Source organism: Dicentrarchus labrax, unplaced genomic scaffold (assembly GCF_905237075.1).
Source record: "Dicentrarchus labrax unplaced genomic scaffold, dlabrax2021, whole genome shotgun sequence".
Taxonomy (NCBI): domain Eukaryota; kingdom Metazoa; phylum Chordata; class Actinopteri; family Moronidae; genus Dicentrarchus; species Dicentrarchus labrax.
In genome coordinates, this window is record NW_026136723.1 from 6,984,451 (window position 1) to 7,012,405 (window position 27,955).

The 27,955-nt window shown below is 40.0% G+C and overlaps 1 protein-coding gene across 10 annotated transcripts in view; it reads left to right on the plus strand.

Moving 5' to 3' along the window:
• Positions 1 to 27,955, plus strand: part of ptprua (protein tyrosine phosphatase receptor type Ua) — a 194,093-nt gene that overhangs the window by 132,031 nt on the left and 34,107 nt on the right. For 4 of the 10 annotated variants that reach the window (XM_051390539.1, XM_051390541.1, XM_051390544.1 and 1 more), the window contains exons 10-19: positions 2,528 to 2,729; positions 5,441 to 5,543; positions 7,590 to 7,869; positions 11,398 to 11,434; positions 18,399 to 18,537; positions 20,847 to 20,876; positions 21,325 to 21,485; positions 21,832 to 22,019; positions 26,209 to 26,281; positions 27,857 to 27,933. In XM_051390539.1, the coding sequence (XP_051246499.1) occupies positions 2,528 to 2,729; positions 5,441 to 5,543; positions 7,590 to 7,869; positions 11,398 to 11,434; positions 18,399 to 18,537; positions 20,847 to 20,876; positions 21,325 to 21,485; positions 21,832 to 22,019; positions 26,209 to 26,281; positions 27,857 to 27,933 (1,290 nt within the window). The remainder of the gene's footprint in view (positions 1 to 2,527; positions 2,730 to 5,440; positions 5,544 to 7,589; positions 7,870 to 11,397; positions 11,435 to 18,398; positions 18,538 to 20,846; positions 20,877 to 21,324; positions 21,486 to 21,831; positions 22,020 to 26,208; positions 26,282 to 27,856; positions 27,934 to 27,955) is intronic. The other 6 variants (XM_051390540.1, XM_051390545.1, XM_051390543.1 and 3 more) reach the window with 3 other exon arrangements.

Sequence of the window (27,955 nt, forward strand, 5' to 3'; positions counted from 1 at the left end):
CCATGTTTATTTGCCCCCATCTGTACAGACACTAGCTGTAATGTTAAGCTAGCCAACAATGGCCACACTGACTGTATTTATGCAAGTGCTCACCAGAAGCTCCACTTGTTTCTGTTATTGTCCTCCTCTCCTCCCTGTACATCTATGAAGCAGTTTCACAATGCCCCAGAATAAGTAAATATTGGTCACTCAAGTTGAAACATTTTAAACTCACGCAGATGTGTCTTCACATTTATTTGAAATGTCTTTCTTCTGACTCTGTATGCAGTTGCACCGCAACTAAAATGTTCTTTCGGAACACACAGTAACATGTTTGGCAAAATATATAATAAGAAATGGACAGTTTTTTTTTTTGAGTAGTTCATGAGTGTCCTTTGGGTGTCTGCCGAGACAAAACCTCAGGAAAAAAACAACATAATGACAATAACATTAAAGCTGAACATTTGGAACAGGATGTGTCCAGCCCCATTGTGTTTCTCAGCTGAACAGACAAAAACCAAATGCCATTGCCATAGGCACATATGTTCAAAAATTATTATTTATTAATTAATACTATTCAAAAACTTTAATACTATATTAGAGGAAAACATTTCACAATGTGATACATCTGTGATAAGCTTAAATTGGCCGATAATATCAGCTATGTTGTTATATCAGGCTGAAATGTACAATGCTTACAAGGGGACAACACCACATAAAGGGCTGGGGGTCACCATATGAAACTTATGGGGAGACAGAGTTATAGTATTTTTAGATAAAATACCAGTCATCCATAAAGCATGTCCTGTGGCACCTCTATGGGTCAAAAAATATGTCACATTGTTCAGACCTGTCATTGTATGGCCACCCACACACCATCCATCCATTTATTCATCTATTTAATAAACTGCCAATCCTGTTCAGGGTCACATCACACTCCCAGACAAACACATTCACACTGATGCACTTGCAGCAATTAAGAGTTTCTAGTTTCAGCCAACCTTCAGTATATTTCTCTGGACTGTAGGAGTAAATTGTGGCACCTGAAGGTAAATAACATGAACCCAGAAAGACCCCAGCCAACCGAGTCAGGGTCAACCCAAAGAACTCCTAACTCTAAGGTCTTACTGCTGAGTGAACAACCAGCCATGCCACCCAGACAGTATAGTTTTAGCATTGAAATATGGCCACTAGAATGAAGAATGGGAAATTTTACAACAAATCTGGCTGATTTCCTCAGTTTCATGAATCTTGTTTTACAGACTTGAAACACATTCATCAAATTGAATTGAAAAGTGTATATAATACAGCAATATCATGCTGGTCTTCATTCATATTTGTCATCTTCAGCACTTGTTATTATTTTCTCTGGCTCTACTTTATCAGCTAATCCAGAAAACTGTGTAAAATCAGGCCAACGGTGCTGTAGAGCAAGGATGTGACACAGAATCTACCTGAGTCTGATTATCAGTGGCTAACTGCAGCATAAGATTTATTAGATCCGCGCTGTGAGACGACATCTTTTTGCTGTAGTCCGAAGATTAATTGAGAGGCGTTTCTCGTGAGAGAGCCTTTAAATAAAATGCCATCTAAATTCAATCTCTCAGGTGGTGTGATACATAAACTATAAGCCGTGTGAGTCATATAATGGAGAGTACAGGCTTATACAGTAGGATTTGTTCTTACCTAAAAATAAAAATATATAAATAAATAAAAATTGTAAAATACTTACTATGACCTCATATAAACACATGCTAAGGTGAAAGCCAAAAATCCGACTTCCAACAAAGTTTGATTATTTCTATAAACTGAAGAGCTCGTAATGATCCACAGTTCCTTTTTACCAGAGCTACAGGGATTGCAATGTTGGTAAGTCGGTCAGTCGGTCAGTCCACCAATTTAGTCCAGAATTAAATATGGTACAGATACTCATGTCCCCCATATAAAGGATGTTAAGAACTTTGTTGATCCCCAAATTTTCATCTAGCTCATCATTAAAATATGTTCTCTCAGCCTCAGCTGTACTTTGTGTTTAGTGCTAATTAGTAGGATTGTGTGAGTATCTGGTACAAATAATGAACTTTTTGTGCGTATCAGATGTGTCAATATTTGTACTCATAAATGTAGCAACTTTTATTTCAAAACCTGTAAATAGTTCACTTACTCTTGTGATCAAAAACATGGGGCTGTTAGTTTTCTAATAAATATAGCATCTTCTGATCCATCCATATCAATTTCAGTCCACTTAGCCCCACCCACTTCCTGTATAAGCACCACCCATGTCTGATTTAAGCCCGGCCCACTCTGAGTACAGATACAGATCATTTAGTTGGTTGAACAGATACAGACAACGGGGTACTCGCTCATCCCCTACTAATGAGCAAACGTTTGCATAAAAAGATGCTAAGCTAAGATCGTGAACATGGTAAACATTACACCTGCTTAACATCAACATGTTAGCATTGTGATTATGAGCATATTAGCCTCATTGTGTCTGATGGCTGTATACTCTTGTTTTTAATCGGTGGCATCTCTTCTCCATCTCCAGATCAGCTACCAGAGTATCGAGTCGTCGGACCCAGGCATTAACGTGCCAGGTCCTCGCCGTACAGTGTCCAAGCTGAGGAACGAGACATACCACATGTTCTCTGGCCTGCATCCTGGAACCACATACCTGGTGTCGGTCCGGGCCCGAACCGCCAAGGGGTTCGGCCAGACAGCGCTCACCGAGATCACCACCAACATCTCTGGTGAGGCCTGAGTGTGTGTAGTTTTGTGTGCGTGCGTGTGTTTGCATGTGATTGGGTAATGTCAAAGTTTGGTCTTACAATAATGACATATGATGATAATAATGCAGAATTCAGTCAATGCCACTTTAAAGAAAAATAACAAAAACTATGTTTTTATTCAAAGCATTTGCAGACGATAGCAAATAAGACTAAGTAATGACTTGTAATATCCCTCTTTTGAAGAGCTTTTGATTAAATTACACATATACTTTGAAATTATACAAATTATCTTCATTTTCTCTTAGCCGAACAGCTTTCAGACAAGCACTGCCTTCGTTTGATGAGATAACAGCAGACCTGAATTATAGTGAACTGCAAATGTTCCGTTTGAATGGTTTGGGTGAAAACAGCTTTGTTCAGCCAACAACACCGCAAACTGTGAGTCTGTGTTTATCATTCAAAGGCGACGCAGCAGCTGAGAAATTAGAGCAGCAGAGTCTGTGAAAAGGTTGCCGGTATGGATCTTGTGATCGGTCTGGAGAATGTGTCTGTAGGGAATATGAAACACTCTCATCTACAAATGGGGATCTGCGAACTGTTTCGCTAATTGTGTTTACTCAGATGAATGTGATGTTTTCCCATAAGAAAAATTACCAGGAGTGAGTAGACTGTGTGTGTATGATATGGCTTTTTCCAGGAATCCATATAGAAATAGTGAAAAGTAGGCTTCCCAAGCAGGTCACCAGGTATCATTTCCTCCTTTTTTCTTATTTCTGGAGATACATCAATACAAACATCTTGATGCCGCCTGAGGAAGAGTGCTGAGAAGCTGCTATTCCAAGCCTTTTTTGTGTTGCTCAAAATATATGGAAACACTTTGTCTGAAAAAGTTCTGACGTAGCGAATATTTAACTCACATGACTGATGAGCTGTGGATGGAAACAAGCATTCATTTGCATTTTCTTTTGCCAATTTACTCAAATTTTGGTTCAAATTACACAATTACTGTATGCATCTCATCCACACAAATCGTTTTGAATAAAAGCATGATTATACGGATCTTCGGAAACTGTTTTGAGTATTGATGACACATCGGTCGTCTGATACAAGCACTGATTGATATATTATCACGTTTAAGACCCAGATGGGACTGTCCTCTGAGTATATCAGTAATGATCTAATTCTGTATGAGCCTAAGTGTAGTCAGAGATCTTCAGGTAGGTCCATTTTAGAGATTCCAAGGTCTAGATTGAAAACCATGGGAGACCGGGCCTTTGCTGTCAGGGTTCCGTCAGGCTGAAATGACTTGCTGGAGGAAATCAGGCTAGCCACATCACTTAATTAATTCAATTAATTAATAATTGCTGTGTATGTCTAGTAATAATAATCTATTCTATTGAGATTTCATCATGGGTTTTGTTTTTACTTTTATGTTATTTTTAATGCTTTTATTTTGTTGTTTTTTTATTGGATTCTGTTTTATTTTGCTGTCATGAACCCTTTTGTTGCTATTTTCTGAAAGGTGTCATACAAAAATGTTTATTATTATTATTATTATTAGTAGTAGTAGTATTGATAAATAAATTATTATATTACTTATTATATAAATAAATAATGCAATAGTGCAATAGAAGTGGCTCTACTGAGCTATACAGCAACTACATGCCTCTGGAGCATTGCTGATACAAAACATGGAGCTTGGTTGACTTTTACTGGATAAGTAGAGGTTTTATTATCTAAACACCATGAATTTCACCAGAAAGATTAATCTTGAGTCCTTTATTTGTCGTGACCCCACTCTCTCTTCTCAATCCTTATTATCTGTACCTGTTCCATCTGGTTTAGAGGGTGGCCCATGTGGGCTCACAGCTGTCAAGGTATACAATTCAACCTACAGACTCAGAAGCTCTCTCCTGGCTCCACTGTCAGAAAAAGCTCAGTAGGAAGCCAGCTCCCGCGCCGATTTGGTAGCGAGCGTGAAAGTGTAATGTTGCACTATTAGTCTTTTCATAATTCAAGCCGGATTTAACCACCTAACACCAACTGGCTCAAACACTCCTCGACACCACTCTGTATAATGCAGACCTCAGCTCTTGTGCGCCTGAGTGTCTGTGTGTGCGTGTGTTTTTTTCTGGATGACAGGTTACACAAGCAGATTTTTACAACAAGCATTAATGCCCTGCCTTCCATGCAGAAACATTTCCACTTCCATTCTGGAGCCTTTTTGTCTCAGCTTATCTGTTGTACCAGGGTAGCCATTTGCTTCACTACGTACTCCAGTTAATTCACTCCCTGTAGTAAACAGAGATGGGAACACTCAACCTCATTGTCCCCAGAGCTTTGCTGAGGTTGTGCAGCTTTGAGATCTGTCCTAATTATATTATAAGGGCCTCTTGTTTCCTCTGTAGTTGGCTGCTGTTTCTAGTCATCATCAGTCAGTGGCACTGTGTGGGAGGCCTCCACACTGTAGTACACAGGGGACATGTGCGGGTAATGAATAAAGATAGCACACTCCTATCTTTTCATGTAGGGGTTAAAAAATTACTAAAACATCCAAGCAGAAGTGCAGCTACATGTCCTTTTTAAACTCTCATATAAACAACACATATATGACCTTTTCTCAGGAAACACAAAAATGAAACACTCTAGTTTTCCTCTGCAGTATTTCAACTTTTTTTTGACTTTGCCTTAGCTCTTCTATGCAGTTTCACTTACTTTATTTCTTTCCTCAGCCCCGGTGTTTGACTATGAAGACATCCCCTCTCCGCTGAGTGAGTCGGAGAGCACCATCACTGTGCTGCTGCGCCCTGCACTGGCGAGGGGGGCTCCTGTCAGGTACAACTAATACACTGCTCACTCCTACGCCAGCATTCATTCAGTGCTCATCTGCACTGTGATATTTATAGCTGCAGTCAAAAAGAATCTCTCTAGAGCAAACTGTTCTATAGGCTTGTTGCATAGCTGATAGCATTTTAAGCACACTGTATGAAGAAGCTGAGAGCTTTTCTATTAAAGTTTGTAAAGAATGTATGAAATTTGAAAAAAATTCAAATGAATGACCAGGAATATATTCCTCAGTCTGGCCCGGTTCACATCGGATACTAAATGGGATCCTAATTGACATTGTATTGAAACTACGAGCCAAATCTCTATCCTAAAACCTGACTCACCATGTCAGACAGGTTTGGAACGCTGGCACACACCAACCAATCAAATTCTGGCTGGCTGACAGCTGTGTCACTGTAACAAGCGCCACACTCCAATTTCAGTCAGGAATCAGGGTTGAGAAAAATGGAAGCAATGGGCTTTGAGAAAAACTGGAAAAAAAAAAAAAAGATCTGTCCTTCATGGAAGAATGGATTTCCCTGGGTCGAAAATAATGCAAACAGATATTTATTGCTGTGTGGCGTCTGAGGCGAGCCTCTGTCTGAGACAAACAAAACAAAGTCACTCTTTAAAGGCGGCCGTGAATATCAGAGCCTCTGGAGAGCTATTGATATTTCTTCTGGTGAAATAGACAAACAGTACAGTATTGAATTTTTGTAAATTAATTTTGTAATTTAAAATATTCAGTGCAATAATAATATATGACAGAACATAAAAATGAGCACACCATAAACGAAAAAAAAAGGGAAACCATTAAAATGGCATATAGTATATTTAGATATACAGTATATACAATGTATTATAATGTACTTTTTTACTGTTTTTGAAATTGCTTTGGTATTCTGCGTTAAGTAGATGCACTATAAATTTTTGTTTTGTTTCTTCAACATCTTATTTATTCTTAAAAAGAATAAATGGTTGCAGTTGCTTCCATGAATATTGTTTTTTTCCCTGGGAAGAATGGGCACCATTACAAGTGCGGAACCACTACTTATGTGGTTTCACGTAAAATGAATTTCAGTTTGGTAGTTTTGGCAGACTTGCCTGTCATTAATTCGAAGGTTGTACTCACCAAGTTAATTGCTGAGAAATGGAACGCTGCTGAATAAGCAGACATGCTGTAAACAAGCCACCCAGGTTAGTCAAACTTATTTAAAAGAGAAAATAAAGGCACAAATCCATCACAGTTTACAGACTGGCTTCCTGGTTCAACCTCGAGCTACCACACCATTTTGGGTGCCCTCAGTTTCAGTTTTCCCCGCTAGTAAAATGGTTTAGATAATTTGGCTCATTTACAACGTGATTGATCTCAGCAACAACCAAAGTTCCAATAAATCAGAGTATATTGAGAGGGAAAAAAAAGACTTGGCCTTGAAAAAAACTACTAACTCACTTTCAACCACATTGTACAGTTTTAAATTGAGGGTGGAATTTTCAAAGTAGTCAAGAAGCAGCACTAGGCTGAAGACACCACACAATGTCAGGTGCCTGTGCCGCTATCCCGAAATAGCCCATAAAATGGGGTCCTCCAATGTCTTGTTTTGTCCACAACCCAAAGATATTAATAATAATATTCACATTTAAGAAACTGAAACCAGCTTTTTTCTTAATAAAATGACTCAAGACGATTAATCTGGGGACAATATCCATAATTTAACATTTTTAACACCCACCTGAAGATAAAGAAGGCTGAGATGTCGTGAACAAAGATAGATGACTTAGTTTGGGTTTCATAGACCATAAAGCTAAAGTAAATTATTATTATTATTGGGAATATTAATTTAATTATCTAGATAATTCATAAGAATATAAATTTCCCATTTTCAGCTGATAATTTATCTGCCCCAATAATTAGCGATTAATTTAATAGCTGACAACTAATCGATTAATCCCTGCAGCTCTGCTGTATAGTTTCACAATAGTAGTTTGTTTTGCTTCAGTAGTGCTTTGTATTGTTTTGTAGTACTAATCTCACTCCATGCTGTCCTCCCGCAGTGCCTACCAGGTGGTGGTGGTGGAGGAGGATGGTTCCCGTCAGGTGAGGAGGAGGGAGCTGGGCACCGTCGACTGCTTCCCCACACCAAACTCCCACAACGAGGCGCAGGCCAAAGGGGCCCCGCATTACTACACAGCTGAGCTGGCCCCCAGCAGTCTGCCCGAGGCCACGCCCTTCACCGTGGGCGACAACCACACCTACAACGGCTACTGGAACAGCCCTTTAGACCCCACCAAGAACTACCTCATCTACTTTCAGGCCACCAGTAACTTCAGAGGGGTAAGAACTATTAAGATGCCTGACAAGGCTTTTGTTTCTAGAGCTCAGACACGCTGCTTTTATGTTGTACCAACCTTGACAGTCAATTTAGATTTGTGTGGAGCAAGTCAGGAAGCAGTGTGCTGGCAGCGCTACGAGAGGAAGCAGTCCCCTGCATAAAAAACGCTTTATTCATCACCAAATGGGGTGAGATTTGTAATGCATTTTTAGGACGGCTTTGGTTCTATTGTTTCCCTCTGGACTTGTTAATGTTGCACCATTTCTAAATGAAAACCCCTCAAAAACATCACAAGAGCAAAGTGGCCGAATGAATCTTAAATGCTTTTGGAAGATGATTACATGCAGAACACTATGTGTACATATTTTTGTTATCGTCCAGTTGTCACATTCGCTCATATTCAAGCTCTTTAAAAACTTTAAGAATCGTTTCTTCTGCCTCCCAGGCTTTAAACGATCCAAAAAACAACTCCTTGAGCAATTGGAAAAGTGACTGAAGCATGAATAAGGAATGTGCTGGCCAGTGTGCACAGAAGCAGTGAAAGTAAATGCTGTTAAATTCATTAGGTCCATATGGAGCTTATGCGTGCGTGTCTGCTTGCAGCCTCTCATCTAGATATCAGACTCCTCAGAGGATGCAGCCAGTTTCCTCTGGGTGCTGTAAGGTGAACCCTCCAGAGCTGGGAACAGCACACTCAGCCTGTGGTCAGGGTCGGGGCAGGCACACTGTGATTGAATGAAATCATCATTTGGTCTGTAATCAGCAGTGAGCTTTTCCCATCATTGACTGCCTTTCTTGATGATTCTCCGTTAAGACCAAATTAAAAGCTCCGTTGGCACCGCAGTTCTGAGACAGAAATGAGCCAACATAACAAACTGAATAATATAATTCATTTTGATGATTGTGTTTTTTAGTCCTGCAAACATTTTCATCTCCAATCTATTTTCTAAACTATAGTTGTGTTTCAGGAGAGATGGGCTGCTCAGAGAGGAAGAAAATTATTTTGACAATTACACAGGGTAAATTGGATGTACAGGGCTTACTGTGGTCTATGAGCTGCCATTGAATTGAAACAGTAATTGTTTGGCAGATATGCCTTCTGTGGGGCTTGAAAGATGCATGATTGGTGCTGCCAGTTTCTTTTGACACACACATGCAGGAAACAGACACACACCTCTTTTTTCTCTGTCATATCTGTAGTATTCAATATCTAGATGCTATCTTTTACACTGAAAAGGAAAATATCGGCATGCAGATATTTCTTTTTCAACCCTTTTGTTGCATTTATCATTACTCATCATCTGGGATTACCTGTCACTCATCCCAGTTGTTTCTTGATATACTGGCATGTGTATTGGTGGGTTCTGATGTGTTTTTGATCCAACTCCAGATCGGCAAAATATCCAGTTTTGCTGAGCTAACAAGTCAGTTATTGAATCTTTTATCTGTCATTGTAGCAGTTTATATCCCCTATAGCTAATTGACATTAAATCTGTTAGTAAAACAGCAAAAGGACTATTATTTGCAAGATAGTGCTTGCTACAAGTGTCAGCACCACTCTGAAACACCAATTTATGATCAGCAGATCATTTTGGAGAGTGGTGAGTGAAACAATCATATAACTTCAGTGTCAGTGCTCAAAGTCTCTCTGTTAAAGCTGCACTAATCAATATTTTCATATTAACATTGGATAAAATAACTTTGTGTAATGCAAAAGGTTTCTCTCGCAGTGACAAAGCCAAAGAGAATTATCACCCGACTGCAGTTCCGCCCAGCTCTATGAAGTGTTTTAGCATCTTGAACCACTGTTTTGGTTTAACTGTCCGCACCTTTATTGTGAAGTTTGAATAAATAATAACAGTCAAAATAATGGTCAACAGTTTTCAACAACATATTTTAAGACAATAATAAAGTGCTATCTTTTCAGCTTGTTTATCTGCCCTCAAGTAGCCAAAAATATAACTAGCTTCAATATTTAAAGCTGCGGTAGTTAACTTTTATAAAAATAACTTTTTTGTCATTATGCTGAAATTTTCACTGTGTTCTGACAGTAGTACATGAGACAGATAATCTGTGAAAATGTTCCTCTGGCTCTTCCTAGTGTTCTGAATAGTATTAGCAAGAATCCACCGGGCCTGGATGAAAACAACCAATCAGAGCCAAGAAAGGTATAAAGACGCTTTGGACTGGAGCGCTAGAACGAGCCAGAGAAAGCTGCTTTTTTCACAGATTATCTGTCTCGTGTACTAGTGTCAGGAAAAAGTGAAAGTTTCAGCAAATATGAACACATATTTTTGTGAAAATTATCTACTTCAGCTTTATTATTCATAGGTATGTTTTCATTAGTGTATAATCACCTGAAAATAGCACTTGTTGTGTTTTTGTTACCTTAGAATGAGCTGTTCAATCACTGGCTCTACATAGGGCCTTTTGTGATTTTTGCAGCCACTGCAGTTGCTCCTACATGCTTGAAAGGTGAGCAGTATTCAGTTGGCTGCAAGTTTAAGTTATCATATTGCTACCTTAAGCAAATCAACATACATTTAATCTACATCTCATATCTTATGTTTTTCATCCTTTTTTCATGCTGTAGATTAAGGTTGTGAGCATTAATTAGGCTACCTCTTAAATCTGTAATGTTCTTGTACTCTCAAAAAACTTTATTGCACATAACTTAATCTTTCATTTTTTGTTATTTATAACTTTATTTACCTGCAATCCTGAAAGTTTAACCTCACTGGATTGTGTAAGGGATTAGAAAGGATTCAGATTTGATAAGCAGATCCAATACTGAAGTCAAATTCAATAAAAAGCCCAAGGATGGGGATCCTTCAGTACACTGTATATCCCTCTTCTTAACAAGATTGGAGGCTTGGTTGCATTAAATTGCTACTTTGACAAGCACTCTGTTCCAAAAGGCCAAAAACCCACCTTGACAGAGGACAGGATGACACATGACATACTACCTGCCGCTGCTTTAATAACCCCTGGGTGGGAGTAAATATGACTTATCTGTCACTGCTAGAGATGAGAGGAGATGAGAATCCACTTGAAACAGATTTCCAATTAAAAAAGGTAATTTGGCAACCGTTTTAGGTGAAAGGTTTTTGACTCCAATCTCACAGCAAAGATTAGCATAATTGCCCATAAAGGCTGATTTAACTTCCTTAAATCTTAATTTGGTAACATGCCCCTCCATCTCCCTTATAGAGATGGCTGTTTTGGGGGGTGGCGGAGCCAATCAGTGAGCCCGGGTTAGGGACCTCACACGATGAAGGGGAACACAGGTCTCTCGTATCACAAGTAGATGTCATCCTCTCGGAAATTTCAATTATTTCCTCCATATAGCAAAGGTCTGGGTGACTTTGACACACTCGGCCGCCTCTGTTGCAAGTTTTAGACAAGGTTGTGGATTTCGACAGACTGACTCATAATTAACTTGCACTGTGGTCATTTTTTTCCCTGCTAATCATTGTGTCTTCATGGTACCAAGCCAAATGAATTAACTCAGCCTTTTCTTTTACTCACAGGAGACCAGGATAAACTGCATTCGGATCGCTCGCAAAGGTAACACTTGCTTTCCTTTACGATTTTCAAGGTGCTTCATGTAACATTTTTACATCAGTATGTCATTATCACATTAATTATGCTTCAGTGTACCTTAAACATGGCTATAACCAGCCTCTCTTTGTAACTTAACATTGTAAGCTACCTAAGTGGACTGCTTTACAGCACACAGAGAGGTGGTTTACAGCACAAAACAAGATGCTGTTGCTCTTCTTCTAGTGCAGGTGGAGCCTCAGTTTTATGGTGACTACAAATATCGAAGGAAGTCATAGAGAGCCAAAGTGAGACCGAAACATACAGGCAGAAGTAAATGCATGGTGGATGCATTGGATATGGAAAAAAAACAAGTGACAATGACATATGTACACGTATGAACGTCACTAGAGCTGCAACTTTTTGTAGCTAGCAAATGATCAGTGATCATTTAACTAGTTTAACAGTTTTAAACTTCAAAAAGCAAGTGCTGTAGTGTAAACTTTTTTAGAATATCGGTAGTAATCCCAGGAACACATTTAAGTTGTTCAGAATGACGGACTCCATGGAAGGTAAACTGTGGCGTCTGTAGATAAAACCATCTCATTCTAAAGTAAAAAAAAACCCACAACAATTCCTATTTTTGGGTGACTACGCTAATGAAAACATACCTATGAATATTATATTATATTTCTGCCAATGGATCCTAAATGTTACACACTGGACCTTTAAGATATCATATCAAAGTAAAACAGCTGGTAAAATAAAGTGACAATATACATTGATTGCTGTGGGCATAAATGAATTCTGTAGTTTATTTTTCACAATTACATTACAGTAACAACTTGATGTAATGATAAAGGCTTCAAGAGTCTGGACATTTTTGATTTATGTACCTTGTAAGTACTTGAATTTTCCTCCTAAAAAGCTGCACAACCCTCCAGCTCCCTCATTGAACCTCATACATGAGTTGGTCTTCTTCTGCTTTCTGGGAGAAGCTGCTCAAGGCAAGGTTAATGTATCCGTACTATTAAAAGACTCTTACCTTTACTACAAGTAACCACAGTCGTCACCAAATCAACCAAGGGTTATAACTTTAAAGGTTGATAGTATATATAGAATATTTTACTTCTCAGCTTCATTACTGAGATATGGATTCGCAGAGGTCTTAGTGACAGTTTTACAGCTGGGGCAAATGCATTAGAAATCCCTGGTTGAAACCTTTTATCTAAACCACTTGTCGAGAGGTGAAAATGATTGAACTTGATTTATTGACCAGGTATCATCATAGCCCAGCTGTATTTATAAGATTTGTGTTATATTTTGCAGAACAACATTGTGGTTGCAGTACATCCTGTTGTATTTGCTATAGGTTTGCACACATGTAGGACTTCAGTGACATCGATTAGAAGATTATAATGGATCATAATGATTATAATAACTAGTTGAGATGATAGGGTTATATACTCTTTTCGTTTAATGTGAGTGCCCCATGGACTCCTTTGTTAAGCTGTGTCTTGCAGCAGTGTTGTATCCCCATGTCTGAGCAATTAAGCTGCTGAATAAAATGTTATCATTATCTATTGTAATGAGGGTATGAAAATACGAAGCAGGTTATAAAAAGCTGGAAATTCTGAAAATGCAGCCACAATAGCAGCAGCAGTGGGGTGAGACAGAGGCCACGACATTGTCTCCTCCTGGCTAACATAATGTTGACTAAGGAAATTGTGATTCTCTACGTGATCATACCCACTGTAGGATCTTTGTCGCGGTTGCAGTGGTTTCAACTATGTGGTACAGGGTGCATGTCAGAGATTTGGAGAGTTATCCTGGATCAGGCTGCTGCTTGAGGGATTTGACTCAGACTTAGTGTTGTTTTGGGTGCTGCAGGAAGGAACCCCCCGTGCCAATCTCCCCTCAGCAGAGACACAGGAGGAAAGGTGAAAGCAAACATGCATCCGTGTTCTCACTCTGTACCTCTCAAATCACTGACACTGACATTTTGGCAAACCCCTCTTGGGCTCTGATGGCTTTGAAATCCAGAATGCAGCGACGTATCCTTTCTTCTTCCCGAGAGAGGAAGCGGCCAGGAGTGTTTGCTTGAGAGACAGACACAGATAGAAGGTTCTCAGTTCAAACAATAGGCAAGAGGGAGAGAGACAGAGGGTGAAATGGAGTTGTTCCCCCCTTCCTCCCTACTGAATTATGTCTGAAGTTTGTAGTGCTCTCGAGAAAGGTGGCAGTTAAATTGGATTCCTCTCCCTGAACCCTTTCTTATCTGAAGTGCGATGACATCAAAGAATCCTGGCGTACTATTGTCTGCCGGCATGTCACGTAAGTGGAGGAGGTGGGTTGCGGGCGTATTTATAGGAGCCTCTTTTTTTTTTTTTTTTTAACTGTAGTTGTGCATATACGACTGTGGCAGGCAGGCCCACAGGACATTCTGATGTTGCTCCAGTTCTCTCAGAGGTGGCACAGAGGTCCCGTTGAGAGCGTTCCTGGCTGCTTTTCATTTCCTCTCACCAGCTTCCCACACGCAGATGCTGCCAGCTGTGTTCACCGGAGCGCCTGGCCAAGCCACCGCAGTGGTGGGCGTGTTTTTTTCTCTCCGACACCCAGACCCTTTTCTTTGTTGTTTTTCTTTTTACTCAGATGAAATATGGCCAAACATTAGCTGACAATAAAAAACAGTGAAAACATGTTCATTACAAATCAAATTGTCTTGAAAGATGCACCACTCTGTTCCAAGAGGAGGCTTTTACATATGTAAGCCAGTGGAAAAGCATCAAATTCGCATTAAGCTTTTGCAGCGTTTGAAAATTTTGCTTAAAATCTGTGTGACACCTGAATGGAATGACATCATACTATAAATTCTCAAATAGTTTATTTATACTTTATTTACCTCAACTGTAGAGAGACACAGGCCTTCATTCAGTATATTAGATAACCCGGTTTTATACTAAAATGTTACAAAACAAGTATATTGATTACAGTTGGTTCTACTTTGCCATTTTTGCATTCTGGATTAAGAAACTGCTGAAGAAACAGTTTGCCAGAAGTTTTTAAGTTTGGTCTATCCCGATTCATTTATTATTTCTTGTGACTTATTTTCTACCGTCTAGGCATCTGTGTTCTCCATTTTTTGAAGTGGAGAAACATATGCAGAAAGAAATCAGGTTAAATTCTTTACATAGCACAAGCACTTGTTTATTCAGATTGAGGTGTTTATATGGAGAATTTTTATTCAGTCTGGGCTTTTAAAGGTCCAGTGTGTAACATTTAGGAGGATCTATTGGCAGAATTTGAATATAATATTCATAGCTATGTTTTCATTAGTGTATAAGGACCTGAATATAGAAATCTGTGTGTTTTCGTTTTGGTCTACATAGGGACTACGTTGTCTTCTGGAGGGTACACCATGTTGAATTGCCATGTTTCCTCAGTAGCCCAGAACGGACAGAGCAAACAATCCCTCTAAATGGAGCTGTCTCGCATTTCGCAGCCACCATAGTTTCTTCGTTGTGCCTGTGATGTAGAGGGTTAAGCGAGGTAGTTGCAATCTGCTGCTACACCACTAGATGGCACTAAATCCTTCACACTCCATGTGAGCCAGTGATATTAGCCAGCTCTGATAAAAAAGGTGATTGGCATTAGTTTGTGCTAAATTTGCCTAAAAGAGACATTGTATTATCGTAATTCCAACCCTGTGGATGTTTTTTCCCATCTTTAATTAGTACAGGCATTTATTTGTTTGTGCTGAACATTATTTGAATACCAGCTTTTAATTGAGAATCCCCAGTATAAGTATGTCTTCTTCCATTTGTGACTAGAATGATATGATGTGTCTTGACTAATTAATTGCAGACCAGTGCACACACAAATGACAAATGAAGTGCTGAGTTTTGTTGATCAAAAAATGTTAAAGGACGTGACGTGAATTAATTATTGAATTTAAACAGTGTTTCTGTTAAAAAGGTGACTCATTGCAGCAGATTGGCGAGTGTGACACAACTGCTCTGATGGAATAAGTGCTGTGGAAATGTTCTCAATTCACAATTTACCTCCGTGAATATAGTACTGTTTACAGTCTGTGTATGCTTAAGTGCTCTTCCCTCTGTGACCAAAGTAATACAGTGTGTCTGGCCTGATAAATTGCAGGCCAATGATGATTTACGATGACACGTGCATCCCATTACCTTTCACCTCTCCTATCCCTGTGGATTTCCCCTGCATGACCACTGCTGGATTTTAAAAATATATATATATTTTTGTTGCTGGTGCAATGAAATTTACCGTGATAGCCAATTTCTAAATATGGCCCTAAAAGCAGAATGACTCACCCAGCATGATTTGTGTGATTATGGCAAGTCTGTCAGGCTGTGTTGTCTGCCAGGAGATATATTCACCACCAATCCGCAGCTTGTCGAGCCAAAGTCAGCATTCTGCCTCACTGTAAAGGCTTTATTTTTATTTTTATAAAATCTATTATCTTTTCAGTCACAGACAAAAGGCAATAACTCCCCTGTGAAGCATCATTGCTTTGTTAAAATACAGAGATGTTGTCAAATTCAGTTGTGCTGCCAAACTCGCATAGACAGGCCTTAAATCATTCCATCTCTCTGCATTTTGTTTTATTCCCCGCCTTATTTGTTTTCTCATCAGCGAGATAGCTTGTTAATGATGAGCATGCTGCCAGTAGTGTAATAATACTCCTTCAATTCATTCATACTTAATAGCAATTTTTCACCTTTGGATAAAACACAACAGGGAGCCCAGATGATTCATAGACAGGGAGATTTCATGTTCTTGGCTGGCTGAGATGGCAGTGCAAACATAAATGCACTGTGATGGTGACATATGGGTAGGAGGGAAATAACTGCGGAATGAGAGCATGCATCAGTTTGGAAAGATAACCAGAGCGTCGTCTCTCCAAGCCAAACACGTTTAGCTCCCCTTTGTAGACCATCACGTTGCTGATATCAGTGCACTGAAATACTGTTCAAGCCCTTTCTGATTGGAACACTGTATTCCATTGCAGCCTCTTGCAATTAAGTGCAGTCTGGCTTTTACACGGTATTACACTTGCTTGCTGAATTCATCCTGTGAAGCTCCAACTGGATCTGTGGTGACCTCCAACGCCCTTCCCTCCTTGTTTGAGTCAGCCTGGTGGATATAACACCACAGAGTGAGGATCCTTATCCTGTCAGTGCAATACAATAACCCTACCAGGATTACTCTAGGTTGGAGACTCTATCAGCCAACAACGCCAACCTGTTTATATCCACAACCAATCACGTAGTGTATTCTATACATTAGACTTAAAAGTGAGTCTGTTGATAGGCTGTATGAAGATGTTATCTCCAGGCAGCTCAATAAGTGATAGTCTGAACTCGTACGGTAGGCTGTGTCCAGAAATTGTGAAATCTGTGTCCTATATAGTGCCCTCAAACGATCCCACAGTGGAACAAAAACAGTATATCTGTTAAAAATCCCACAATGCCATGCAGCTCATTGATGTGAAAATGACAATAATGAGAGACTACACCTACACACCAAAGCGTGAAATTCACACACCATGATACAGTGTCATGCCTTGCCTCGCCTAGACATTGCACTGTCACATTTGAAACATGTTCTCATTCTACGGTCAAATTAGCAATAATAAACATACAGCGTCCAGTCACACTTTCAAAATAAAGCTTGCTGAGGTTGCAGTTTGGTGAGGTTTAGGAAAATGAAATTGAAGTTATGTTACATACTGTATATGTTACCTAAGTGAAAGTTTTGTTTGTTCAACCCATCCATCCACCTTGTCCTCCTATCTATGTAGAATGGTTAGCAAACAGCTAGTTCACACTAAAGACAGACAGGATGTTGGCGAAGACAAGACATGAATATGAAACCACCAAAGCAAGTATAATCTTCAGCTATAAACGGTTCACAATGATAATACAGAAATCATTTGAATGAATGAAAACTGGAGTGCACTGCAGCTTTACCATCATAGTACTGTTTTTTAGTATGATTGTTATTATTTTAATCATATTTTTAGATATTGTTTTTATTAATATATGCATATATAAATAAATCCGTGGAGAGAGGCAAACTGTCTAGATCAGAGATTTTCAAAGTGGGAGGCGGGCCTCCCCAGGGGGCGTACCGTTTCAGGGGAGGCTCAGTGAATGGAAGTGAAAAGATATATTAATTATAAAAAGGAGATCACATAGAATAGCCTAAATGTGTGTGATTTGGTTAAAGAGATAGTTCAGAGATACAGTAGTTTTGGGGAATTCTACTGTTTTCCCACTTCCCCAGAGTCAGAAACTAATAAATGCCTCAGGGTATTAAATTTGGGTGTAGTCTGAAGTTTTAGGCTATGTTGATGATTGCATAATCATGGGACACTAAGGAAGTAAAGGAAAGTAAGTAAACCCAAGAGATGTTAAAGGGGCACCTTTTCTAAACTTTGTCTCAGGGGAGGCTCATAGACAGTACTGGTTTGGTTTGAGGCTTTATGATATCTGTTTCTGACATTTCTGCCTCCACCAGCAGGATGCTTTTACTAGAAACACATTTGGCTGATGAATGTTTTAGATGTCATTTTATCATCGCTGTAAACACAAACCGCTAGATAGAAACCTCGACAAGGGTTAAGTGAGAAGATATGTTTATTTCATCATTTGGATGAACTCAGTGTTTAGACTCTCTCTGTGGTGAAAGAACAGCACACTTTTCTTGTCTTGTGCCATAAATCAGTCAAGAAATCCAGCAGACTTCCCACCCAGCAGACCTTCAGCACCGAGACCAGCAGATGCTGCCAATCTTCTTGGCAATTGTTTTGTTTGTTTATGGTAATCACGCTAAAATGAAATGTGGCAATGATTTATTGACATCAAACCACTACATGTAGCATCTTATTTTTTCAGTTAGAACTGAGTTGCTGTCTTTATAAGATTCCTCCTCTTCCTCACCTCTCTGTCCTGATATGCAGCTGCCTGTAAGGACTCTAAGCGGGCTCTGGAGGTATCCCAGCACGCTGAAGACATGGGTCTGATCCTTGGGGCCTGCGCCGGTGGTCTAGTGGTCCTCATCCTGCTCCTTGGAGCCATCGTCATCATCGTCAAGAAGGGGTGAGTGACTGTGAAAATGTTTGTGCGTCTGCCGGCCACTTGATGTAAGATAGGTTAGACCTTTTCAGAGTCAAACATTTGCGGTCTTAAGTCTCATTGTTCCTGTGTAGCCTATCCAAAGGAGTAAATTTATCTCTATCCCACTTGGCAGCTAGGGTCTATTGAGGAAAGTATTTGGCAATAAGAGTGAATTACAAGCAGAGTTAGTGGAATGGTAGAGCATTAATCCTAAACTCTCCCTCCCCTGCCTCAGCCAAGCTTTTGTGTTTCATCTCATCTTTTAATTTCAAGGTCTGCGTGTTGGCTGAGCACATTCAAATGCAGCCTGCTCACACTGGAATCGCTGGCTGCTTTCCACCTGCAAATTACCTCTGTCGTCGATCGCACCTGCAGTGTATTCTTCCTTCGCTCGCTGGGCAATGGTGGAACACTCATCTGAGTGTGAAATATTTCATCAAGGGGCATGTTATTCCATTGCCCACTCAATTACATGAGGCGAGCAGCTGTGAGGTGCCAGTGGATGGGCTAGTAATTGGTTAGGAAGGTTGTTTTTGCTTCTTTTTTTTTCTTTTTTTTGGAGAGAGGAACTTCTCCACCCGAGGAATTTTCTCTCGGAGAATAGAGGGTGAATGAATGGGATGTCTGGAAGAAGGCAGTGACTGATAAGATTCAGTGAGCCAATCTCACAGGCACAATAGGAACTAGACAGCCACATGGGGGCAACAGGAGCAGACGTGTTTATATTTAGCCACAAGATATTGTCACTGTTGGACTGTATATGTAAATATGGCAACGATTCCTTTTAATTAAGGAGGAATCAAATTCTAGATTTAAGGCGAAAGCAATGGCTGCTACACTACATAGTGTTCCCATAGGGTTTGATTGAAATGAACATATATTAGCATCTTTTATATCATACAGCTGTGATTTCATTTTTTGGGGTGTCTTTTTAGCACGTCTATATGCCTCGTCCTCTCTCTATATGCTTTTCGTTCCATCCCTGACTGCTATATTCCTGTCAATATACTAAACCAAAGACAGAAATACAAAAGTCATTGTAGGGCCCTTTGCATTCCAGTCACTGCCACACAGTGTACATTCTTTGTGTAAAATGTTATGGTTGTGAAAGAACCAGAAAATCCTGCGCGCTAGCGATCACTTGTACTCATTTTATTCATGATGTTTTGGTGCTCTGACCATCAAAATTCATGGAATTCATTTGAAGTTCGGTTGATGAATTCTGACAGTTGAAAGTCTGAAGACCAAAATAAATATGAATGAATTAATAGAGTGAGTGCAAGCAATTGTGTGCAGGATGTTTGGTTCTTTCATAGTCCGAGTATACTATCCATACTACCAAAATACAACAATACATTTAAAGAATACCAAATTGGTGTAGGTGAAGAGGCTACCGTATAAATAGTTGTAAATAATTGTTCACATTGGATACAGTTTGGGATGAAATTGCGATTTCATAATTTCTAACATCTTTAGATTGGTAAAAAAGAAAACTTATTTAAACATAATTATTAGTAGAGTATATATTACCAGTGCGTTTATTATTCAGAAATGTTAGAAACCAATAATTTTATATTTACAGTGGGTCCTCTCTAAACTGTTTCTCAAGCTGCTTAAAAAGAACCAAAGAAATAAAATCAGACTGTCTTTATCATACTGAATTACATAGCATCATCTTTGCATTGCATCATATTGGGTTGAATCACATCGTATTGAATCAAATCCTGTTTAATCGCATTGCAATATGGGTGAACCGTATCTCATCCCATTGGTTGCTGCTCCATATGTATCTTTAAAGCATCGGATTGTTGGCAAGGCATCGAGATGCGTATCGCATCGGCCTCAATGAACGAGATGCCAATCCTTTCCTTTTTTCCATTATTCCATTCATTCTATAATTTATGTTTCTACATTTATTGAATGGTACAAGTGTCTCCTTCGTTTAAGCCAGTAACCATGGTTCTGTGATGTTTATATGAGAAGTTATTAAGCATTAAATAAAGGTATGTAAAATATGGTTGAAATGGGCCCACAACATACTGCATGAATACAGATTAAAACAGACATAAACGTAAGAAGTGAACTGTTTCACTGGTCCAGAGCTCAGTTTTGGTGTGCGGCCGGCCCTGTCTTCATTCTCGATGCTTTGATCCTGCTTCATGATTGCTTGCAAGGAACATTCCAACGCACCGAGCATCTTCATTTATCTCTCTGATGCCATCTTGATAAACCATAGTCACCTCTCCTTTTTTTTCTCCTCACTCTCTGTCTCTCTCCTTCATGCTAATCAGAAGGGACTTCTATTCTTACCCTTACTACCCGTAAGTTACTCCTTTCTCCATCTTCCACCCTGACACCCTGGCGCCATCTTCCCCTTGCTTGCCCTTCGTAGTCCCAGGATTATTAGAGTGGAAATCAGCATTGCTATCTCCACCCCATCCTCCAGTATAGACCCCCCCCCTTCCACTTCCTCCTCCTCCTACCACCCCACCATAACCCCACCGCCATCCTCGACACTCTCTTGCTATCACCAAATCGCACTTTCCCCTTGTCCAGTTTCAATCTCGTAGCCCTTATATTTCCCCCTCAGTCCAATTTCTCATCTCCTCAACCGCCCTCCTTTCCTTTCTTCCTTATCTCTTTGCCTGTCTTTCTCTCATTCTGCCCCTTCTCTGCTCTCCCCTGTCTATTATTACTCCCCCCCACCCCCCACCTCTCTCTCTCTCTCTCTCTCTCTCTGTCCTCCCGCTTCTCTCTGCATCTCTACAGTAGGAAGAAGGTGGCCATAAACAAGGCAGCCATGTCCTACAGGCAGGAGAAGAGTCGGAAACTGAGCTCCTTAGACTGCAGCATGACAGAGCAGAGCACCCTTCAGCAGGACGAGAGGATGGCCCACTCCTTCATGGATGCCCACGGCTGCAACGCTCGAAGTAAGACAGCGAGGAACATATGGGTACTCTTGAGAAAGTGTCTAGAGAGCCGAAGCTCCCTCCTCCCCGACCTTCAGCCATGTTTACTTCCGAACATGTATCCAATCTGTTCTGCCAGACCATAAGGTGCTCTCAACAGAGAAATCTCCTTCAAGTCTCTTGTCTGTTTGAATATTCTGCAGTGCCAGTCAGCTCTCACGTCTCCGCAGAAACGCTGAGTTTTTTTGCCCTAGTCGCCCCCTAGACTTTTCACCCGAGTTTACATTAATAAAAAAGAACAGAGCCTGTGTCGCAGAGTGCATAATGTCAGCCGCATGCCTTGAACTGTATGTGTTCGTGTTCCCAGATGAGCAGCGCAGCTCCGTCAACGAATCCAGCAGCTTACTGGGAGGCTCGCCCCACCGCCACTGTCGGAGGAAGAGCTCGCCTTATCACACGGGCCAGCTGCACCCTGCTGTGAGGGTGGCTGACCTCCTCCAGCACATCAACCAGATGAAGACAGCTGAGGGTTATGGCTTCAAACAAGAATATGAGGTAAGAAAGGAAAAAAGACAAACTATACCTAGGTGTACTTTTCTCAGGCTGTTCTTCAGGTTTTAAGCTAGCTTTCTAAGCATATAATTATATTTGTACTTCTAACTTTGTGGCAACAGTGTGGGGAAGGCTTGTTCCTGTTTCAACAGGACAATGCTCAAAGCCAGGTCAATAAAGAAATGCTTTACTCTTGACTGGCCTGCATAGAGCACTGCGGGCTGATGAACTACTGTATGTCTAAGTTCAAGCATAGCTTAGTTTAAAAGTCGTATGGGAGTTATTCTATAACATCAAAGAAGAATTCCTGTTACGGACTACATCACTTTGTTTTAGACAATAGTGTAAAATAAAGCTGACACGTCCCCCAGTGGAGAAATTCTTTTTTTCGGATTTTTTATGCACACTGGCCCGATTTACAATCATGCACACACATGGCTTATAGACATGCAATAGTGGATAGATGGAGGAGAAATCAGCTGCCATATAGCAGTGCGCTGGGAGCAGTTGATCAAGGGCTCCTCAGCAGCGCCCAGGAGGTAGAACTCGCACTGCTCTAGCTACCAGTCGAAACTCTGTGGTCCGTGCTGGACTTAAACCGGCGACCCTAGGGACTGAGCGACTGCCACCCAGATGCACACTCAGTATTGTGTTGTAAAGTTAGGTAGCTGTCTCTCTCCTATTACTTGAATGATGCACTGGCTAAGACAAGTTCTGGGACAAAGCTTTGATTACAGTTGATTTAGTGAAGTTGTAGCACTAATTAAGTACAGATTAACAAGTGAACAAAGCGTAAGTGTATTGTGAAAACAACTAGTTGCAATGTAGTGGTCCTTGTTGTCATGTGACCACGCACCAGCTTAACTTTTGACAGCCGTGCCGGCAACCCTTAAAGGACATTGGTGATTGTTGCATTCAGTATCTCTCATCTCTGGACCAAAGATAGAACCTGTGTAATGTTACATTATGTGTCCGCATACTTTTGGTCATGCAGTATATTTATTTGTGTGATTTTGAGTGAGTCATTGCATATTTAAAGCAAAGTACAGCAAATAAGTGAGACTGCTCTCAAACAGCCAGACATAATAACAGCTAAGGGGCTCAAACCTGTGAGATTTTATGTATAAGAGGCTTTCTCTAACACCTAACAGCTGGGAAAGTAAAAAGGAGTGGAAACAATATTACAGCATCAAAATTCGGGAGATTTTTTCAGGTGCAGTTAGTGTACAGAGCCCGTCTGTATTACTGCAGACAACTAGTCTGCTTTGAAAAGGCTTAAATGGAGCGTTTAATATTCATGAGCAGGCAGTAAAATGCTGTTTTACTTCATCTGCATTACAGAGATAATGCAGATATACTGAACTTTCTGCTGCTGTGGGGACTAATTATGCTTTTCAAAGTTATTCCTTTCTGCTTTCCTCCTTTACTTTAACATGAAGTCCCCCCCGCCCCCCCACATCAACCAGTGGTGATAAGTCTTTTTTGCACGTCCACCTGCAGGAAGCCTGATGCACTTTTTCGATTCATTAAGATCCCTGAGGGGCCAACAGATCCCTCCCCCCTCCAAAATCAATATGTGGGTCGCTTTTTCACTCCTCAGTCTGGCTCCCTATCACCTGGAGAAATAAACAAGATGAAGGGGATCAGCGTGCACACTACTGTCAGACTTCATAACCCTTATTTCCCACAGGGTCTTGCTGCTGCCATTGATCAGACATGTTGCAAGGCATTGTGGGGGGTTGTGAATGAGTCAAGCCCTCTGTGTGGGTAGGGTACTGTATGTGTTGTGCTTGGAAGCCAACATCTGGAACCAGAGCCAGTGAATAAACACAGTGACTGAAACTGTGTCACCCTCCATGACTGATGCAGCCCTCCTCTGGATAAAGCCACTCAACACTGCAACACAGTGATATGACACAGAGCCCAACCCATACTGGATTTAACTGTTCGTTGTGTAATCGTTAAAAAAACTGGCAGCTTTTAGGAACCCTTTAATTTGGTGATTAAAGATGCACCAATCATGCATCAATACATTTAGTATTAACATATTAAATTACAATGTGAAAGGCATCACTAGTAGTAGTAGCCTACAACTGCAGCAGGCAGCAGTTTTCAGCTAAAGAAAGCTCAATATATGTTACCTGCTCAAACAACAGCAAGGAGACACAGTCTGTGTCTAGCTAATGGAGATCCAAAGCTTAAAGGAGAGCGAATATTAGACTTGCATTCATCAAGTGGCCAGAAACAAGACTGTAAATGAATGCTAATCTTTCTTTTGTGTCTGTTGGATGTGTGAATAGGCAAATAGGAAATATATTTTCTAGTTTTCAAGGCAATTTTAGCCATATCAACTTTATTTTATATTATATGCTGTTTTTAGCTTGTTCTGCTGCCCCCAGGTGGCTAAAAAAGTGTATTACTGCAGCTTTAAAGGTCCAATGTGTAGGATTTAGTGGCATCTAGCGGTGTAGTTACAGATCGCAACTCGCTCGCTTCACCCACCACTTCCAACTGTGGAGAAAGAAGCTACTGTAGAAAGATGTCAGACGCACCGGAAGGTGACCCCTGGCGTCTGGCTGTAAAATTTTCATTCTAAGGTAACAAAAACACAATGGTTCTTATTTTCAAATGATTATACAATAATGAAAACATACCTATGAATATTATTTTCTGCCAATAGATCCTTCTAAATGTTACACACTGGACCTTTAAAGAACCGTGGGCCAGATATGTACATTTTACAGAAAAATTCATTTCTGCTGTCTTCTTTAGTGGATAAGCAATGTAATGTTGACACTGTTTTTCAGACATTCTGTGCTGCAATTTCTCACTAGTCACAGCCAACACATTCTTGCTACCAATGGATCGAAAGGGTAAACAAATGAATAAAAAGCCACTGCAGAATACATCATACATTTTGTGTTTTTAAGTTTTAAAGGACCTGAACATGTGTTTCCTTATTCAGCTGCTTACTCTAAGTAATGGAGTCCGACTTGAACACATTATCTGCCATTCTCTGTTGGAACATTTTTTCACATTTTCCCACTGGGTTTAAGTGAACAGTGCTTGGTTGGAAAAGGTGACATCGCAGACTTCTGTGCACCAATAAGGATTTGGCAATATTTCATAATTTCAGTAAAAAAGAATGGCAGTTGTGGGGTTGTTTACTAGTGTTGCCAGGCCACGGTCAATCAAATCTGATATAATCACACCCAAACAGTCCTGATGAAACAGGTTATTTAGGTTTTTGACTTTTTATACTTTTTAATAAATAATACCTAGGGACTTGAACTTTGACTTTGAGTGTTGCTTATTTATTCATAAATATTTAATGTTACAGAGAAATACTTTAAGGGCTGTAAGTGTTGGGCATGTAGCATTTAGCTGATGAGCTAATAGAGAAGACATAAAGAAGCTCCATGAAGGTCAACAGAATGTTGTTAAGGCTCCAAAAATACAGGGCACTGGACGAATGCAGGTTTGTTAAGCAGGATTAGATCAGGTATTACCTGTACAGGATCCGGTAGCAGATGTAATCCCCTGATCAGCTTGCTTTGTACGGCACTGCCAGGGTCTCAGGTGGTCCCTATATGCCCCCCCTCCTCCCCTTGCTTCAGCTGCAGATGAGAGACGGCGTGCCTTAGTATGAGTGCCTGGATGTGCCTACCGATACAGCAAGGAGATCAGGCTGTGACTTAAAATTCAGCAGAATGTGACACGACTCAAGCCAGGCCCATCCACGCTCACATTTGTTTATTTTCTCCCGTTGCTCTTCCTTCACTTATAGTATTGATTTATGTTCAATGACTCATCTTGCCGCAGCAGCAGATTTAGTAGATGGGTGTCATAAACAGCTGTCACAAATTTTGCAGTTTAACACTTAGGTATTATAGAGCAATGGCTTCTTCAAGCAGCGAGCTTCACACTGTGTCTCGAATGAGAATGACTGCAGTGGGCCGCCCCCTCCTCCTCAAGGCCGCAGACATCTCTCAGTGCCGCGTGTCGTCTCTCAGCCTCAGCCTCTCCCCGCTATGTTGTGGCAGATGTCTGTTGATGACTTGGTAAGATGCAATAATAGTGAAGTTACTCAGAAAAACCTGAGGGTAACGCTTGCATTGGATGAGTCCTTTCTATTCTAAGTTTCAAGCCACCGTTTTTTTAAACTTAATTTGTGATGTCTTTTACTTTGCAGAGTTTCTTCGATGGCTGGGATGTCACGAAAAAGAAGGACAAGACCAAAGGAAGGCACGATAGCTTGCTTAGCCGTAAGTACTCTGGAGTTACAAGAAATAAAACACTGATGCTGTCATTACTTGGCTCTGTTTCAGGAGGTTACAGCACACCTTAACATTAATGGCTTTTCATACATACAAATTAAATTAAATTACCATTTAACAACACTGCTGCCATCTTTTACAAGTCTGCCAAAGCCACTTAATAATTATTTTTATTCCCAGTTCAATGGTTGTTAATTATAAAAAAAAAACCTTTTTTTTAAATAATTAAAATTTTTTTAATTAAAAAAATTTTTTTTTAAGAGTTTTTTTAAAATTTTTTTTAAAATTTTTTTTTTTTTTTTAAAATTTTTTTAATAAATAAAAAAAAAAAAATTTTTTTTTTTTTTTTTTTTGTGGGGGGAAAAAAAAAATTTTTTAAAAAAAAAAAAAAAACCCCCCCCCAAAAAAAGGGGGGGGTGGGTAAAAAAAAAAAAAAAAAAAAAATTTTTTTATATTTTTTTTTTTTATGAAATAGCTGAAAGCCGGCAGAGATGTTGTCATTAACCTGTGTTCATGTTGATTTTGTCAGACAATTATAAAATAATTATTATGGTTGGTAGGTTTGATTTTAAAAAAAGATATGTAAATGAGAACAACCATATGGTGAATGTGGCTGTATAAACATAGTATAGGTGACTACAGAGAGCAGGAGGAAACTGAATGGACGTTTAACAGGCTGGCACCGACTGTGTGTGTATAGCTGCTCAGTCACAGGCTCAACATAGATGTAGTCTTTGTTTCAGTGTTCTTTCAGAGTCATTATGGAAAAGCCTGAGAAATAAGATTTCGACACAAAGACTAAAAAGGCAAGTGTCCTTACAGATTTTGCAGACTGTTAATATAAACCATTTTATATGGAGGTGAAACCCAAAGTGAGCTCACCCTAAATGTCGGATGCACCACTTCAATAACACACGTCGGTATTGGCGCTAATACTGATCCTATTAATGGGGATTTCTATTAGCTATGAAATTCAGTTCCATTCAGTCACTCTCTGCAGGCCACTGACTCTAGCACTACAGCAGTCCCTGTCCTTAAGTTACCACCTTACATAAACATTTTTCCAATGGCTTTTTCGTAATGAAAATTACAGATGATCAAAGAGGGAAAAAGAGAGCAGTGGTATCAGATCAGTATTCGGCATCAGCAGATGCGTTGAGTTTAGTTATTGGTATTGGTATTAGTATTGAAAAAGGTGCATCTTTACTTGTAGTGATCTGCTTGGTGTTTCTTGCCTGTTGGACTTCTATTTATCATGTTGTTGCCTTCCCCAATCTCAGCAATTACTTTATCGTGGACAATGTAATATTTATTTAGTTGTTTAGACACAAACCATATAACTGCAACAGCCCTGGGTTCGAGTCCATCCACAAAACTTTGTTGCATGTCAGATCCCTCTCTCTCTCCACATCCTATCCTTCATTTCATTTGAATCTGTTGAGACAGACAACCTGAGATCTGCTGTTGTATTAATAAAAGCCACTATTTTGACTGATACAGTTAATGGGTCTTGTAGTAATAATTGAATCAAGTGAACCTTAAACCATTTCTTGGTCATTTCAGATGATCGCCATCGAGTCAAGCTCCACTCTCTGCTTGCAGACCCCAGCTCCGATTATGTCAACGCCAACTATATAGACGTAAGTCACCTTCAGTCTTATT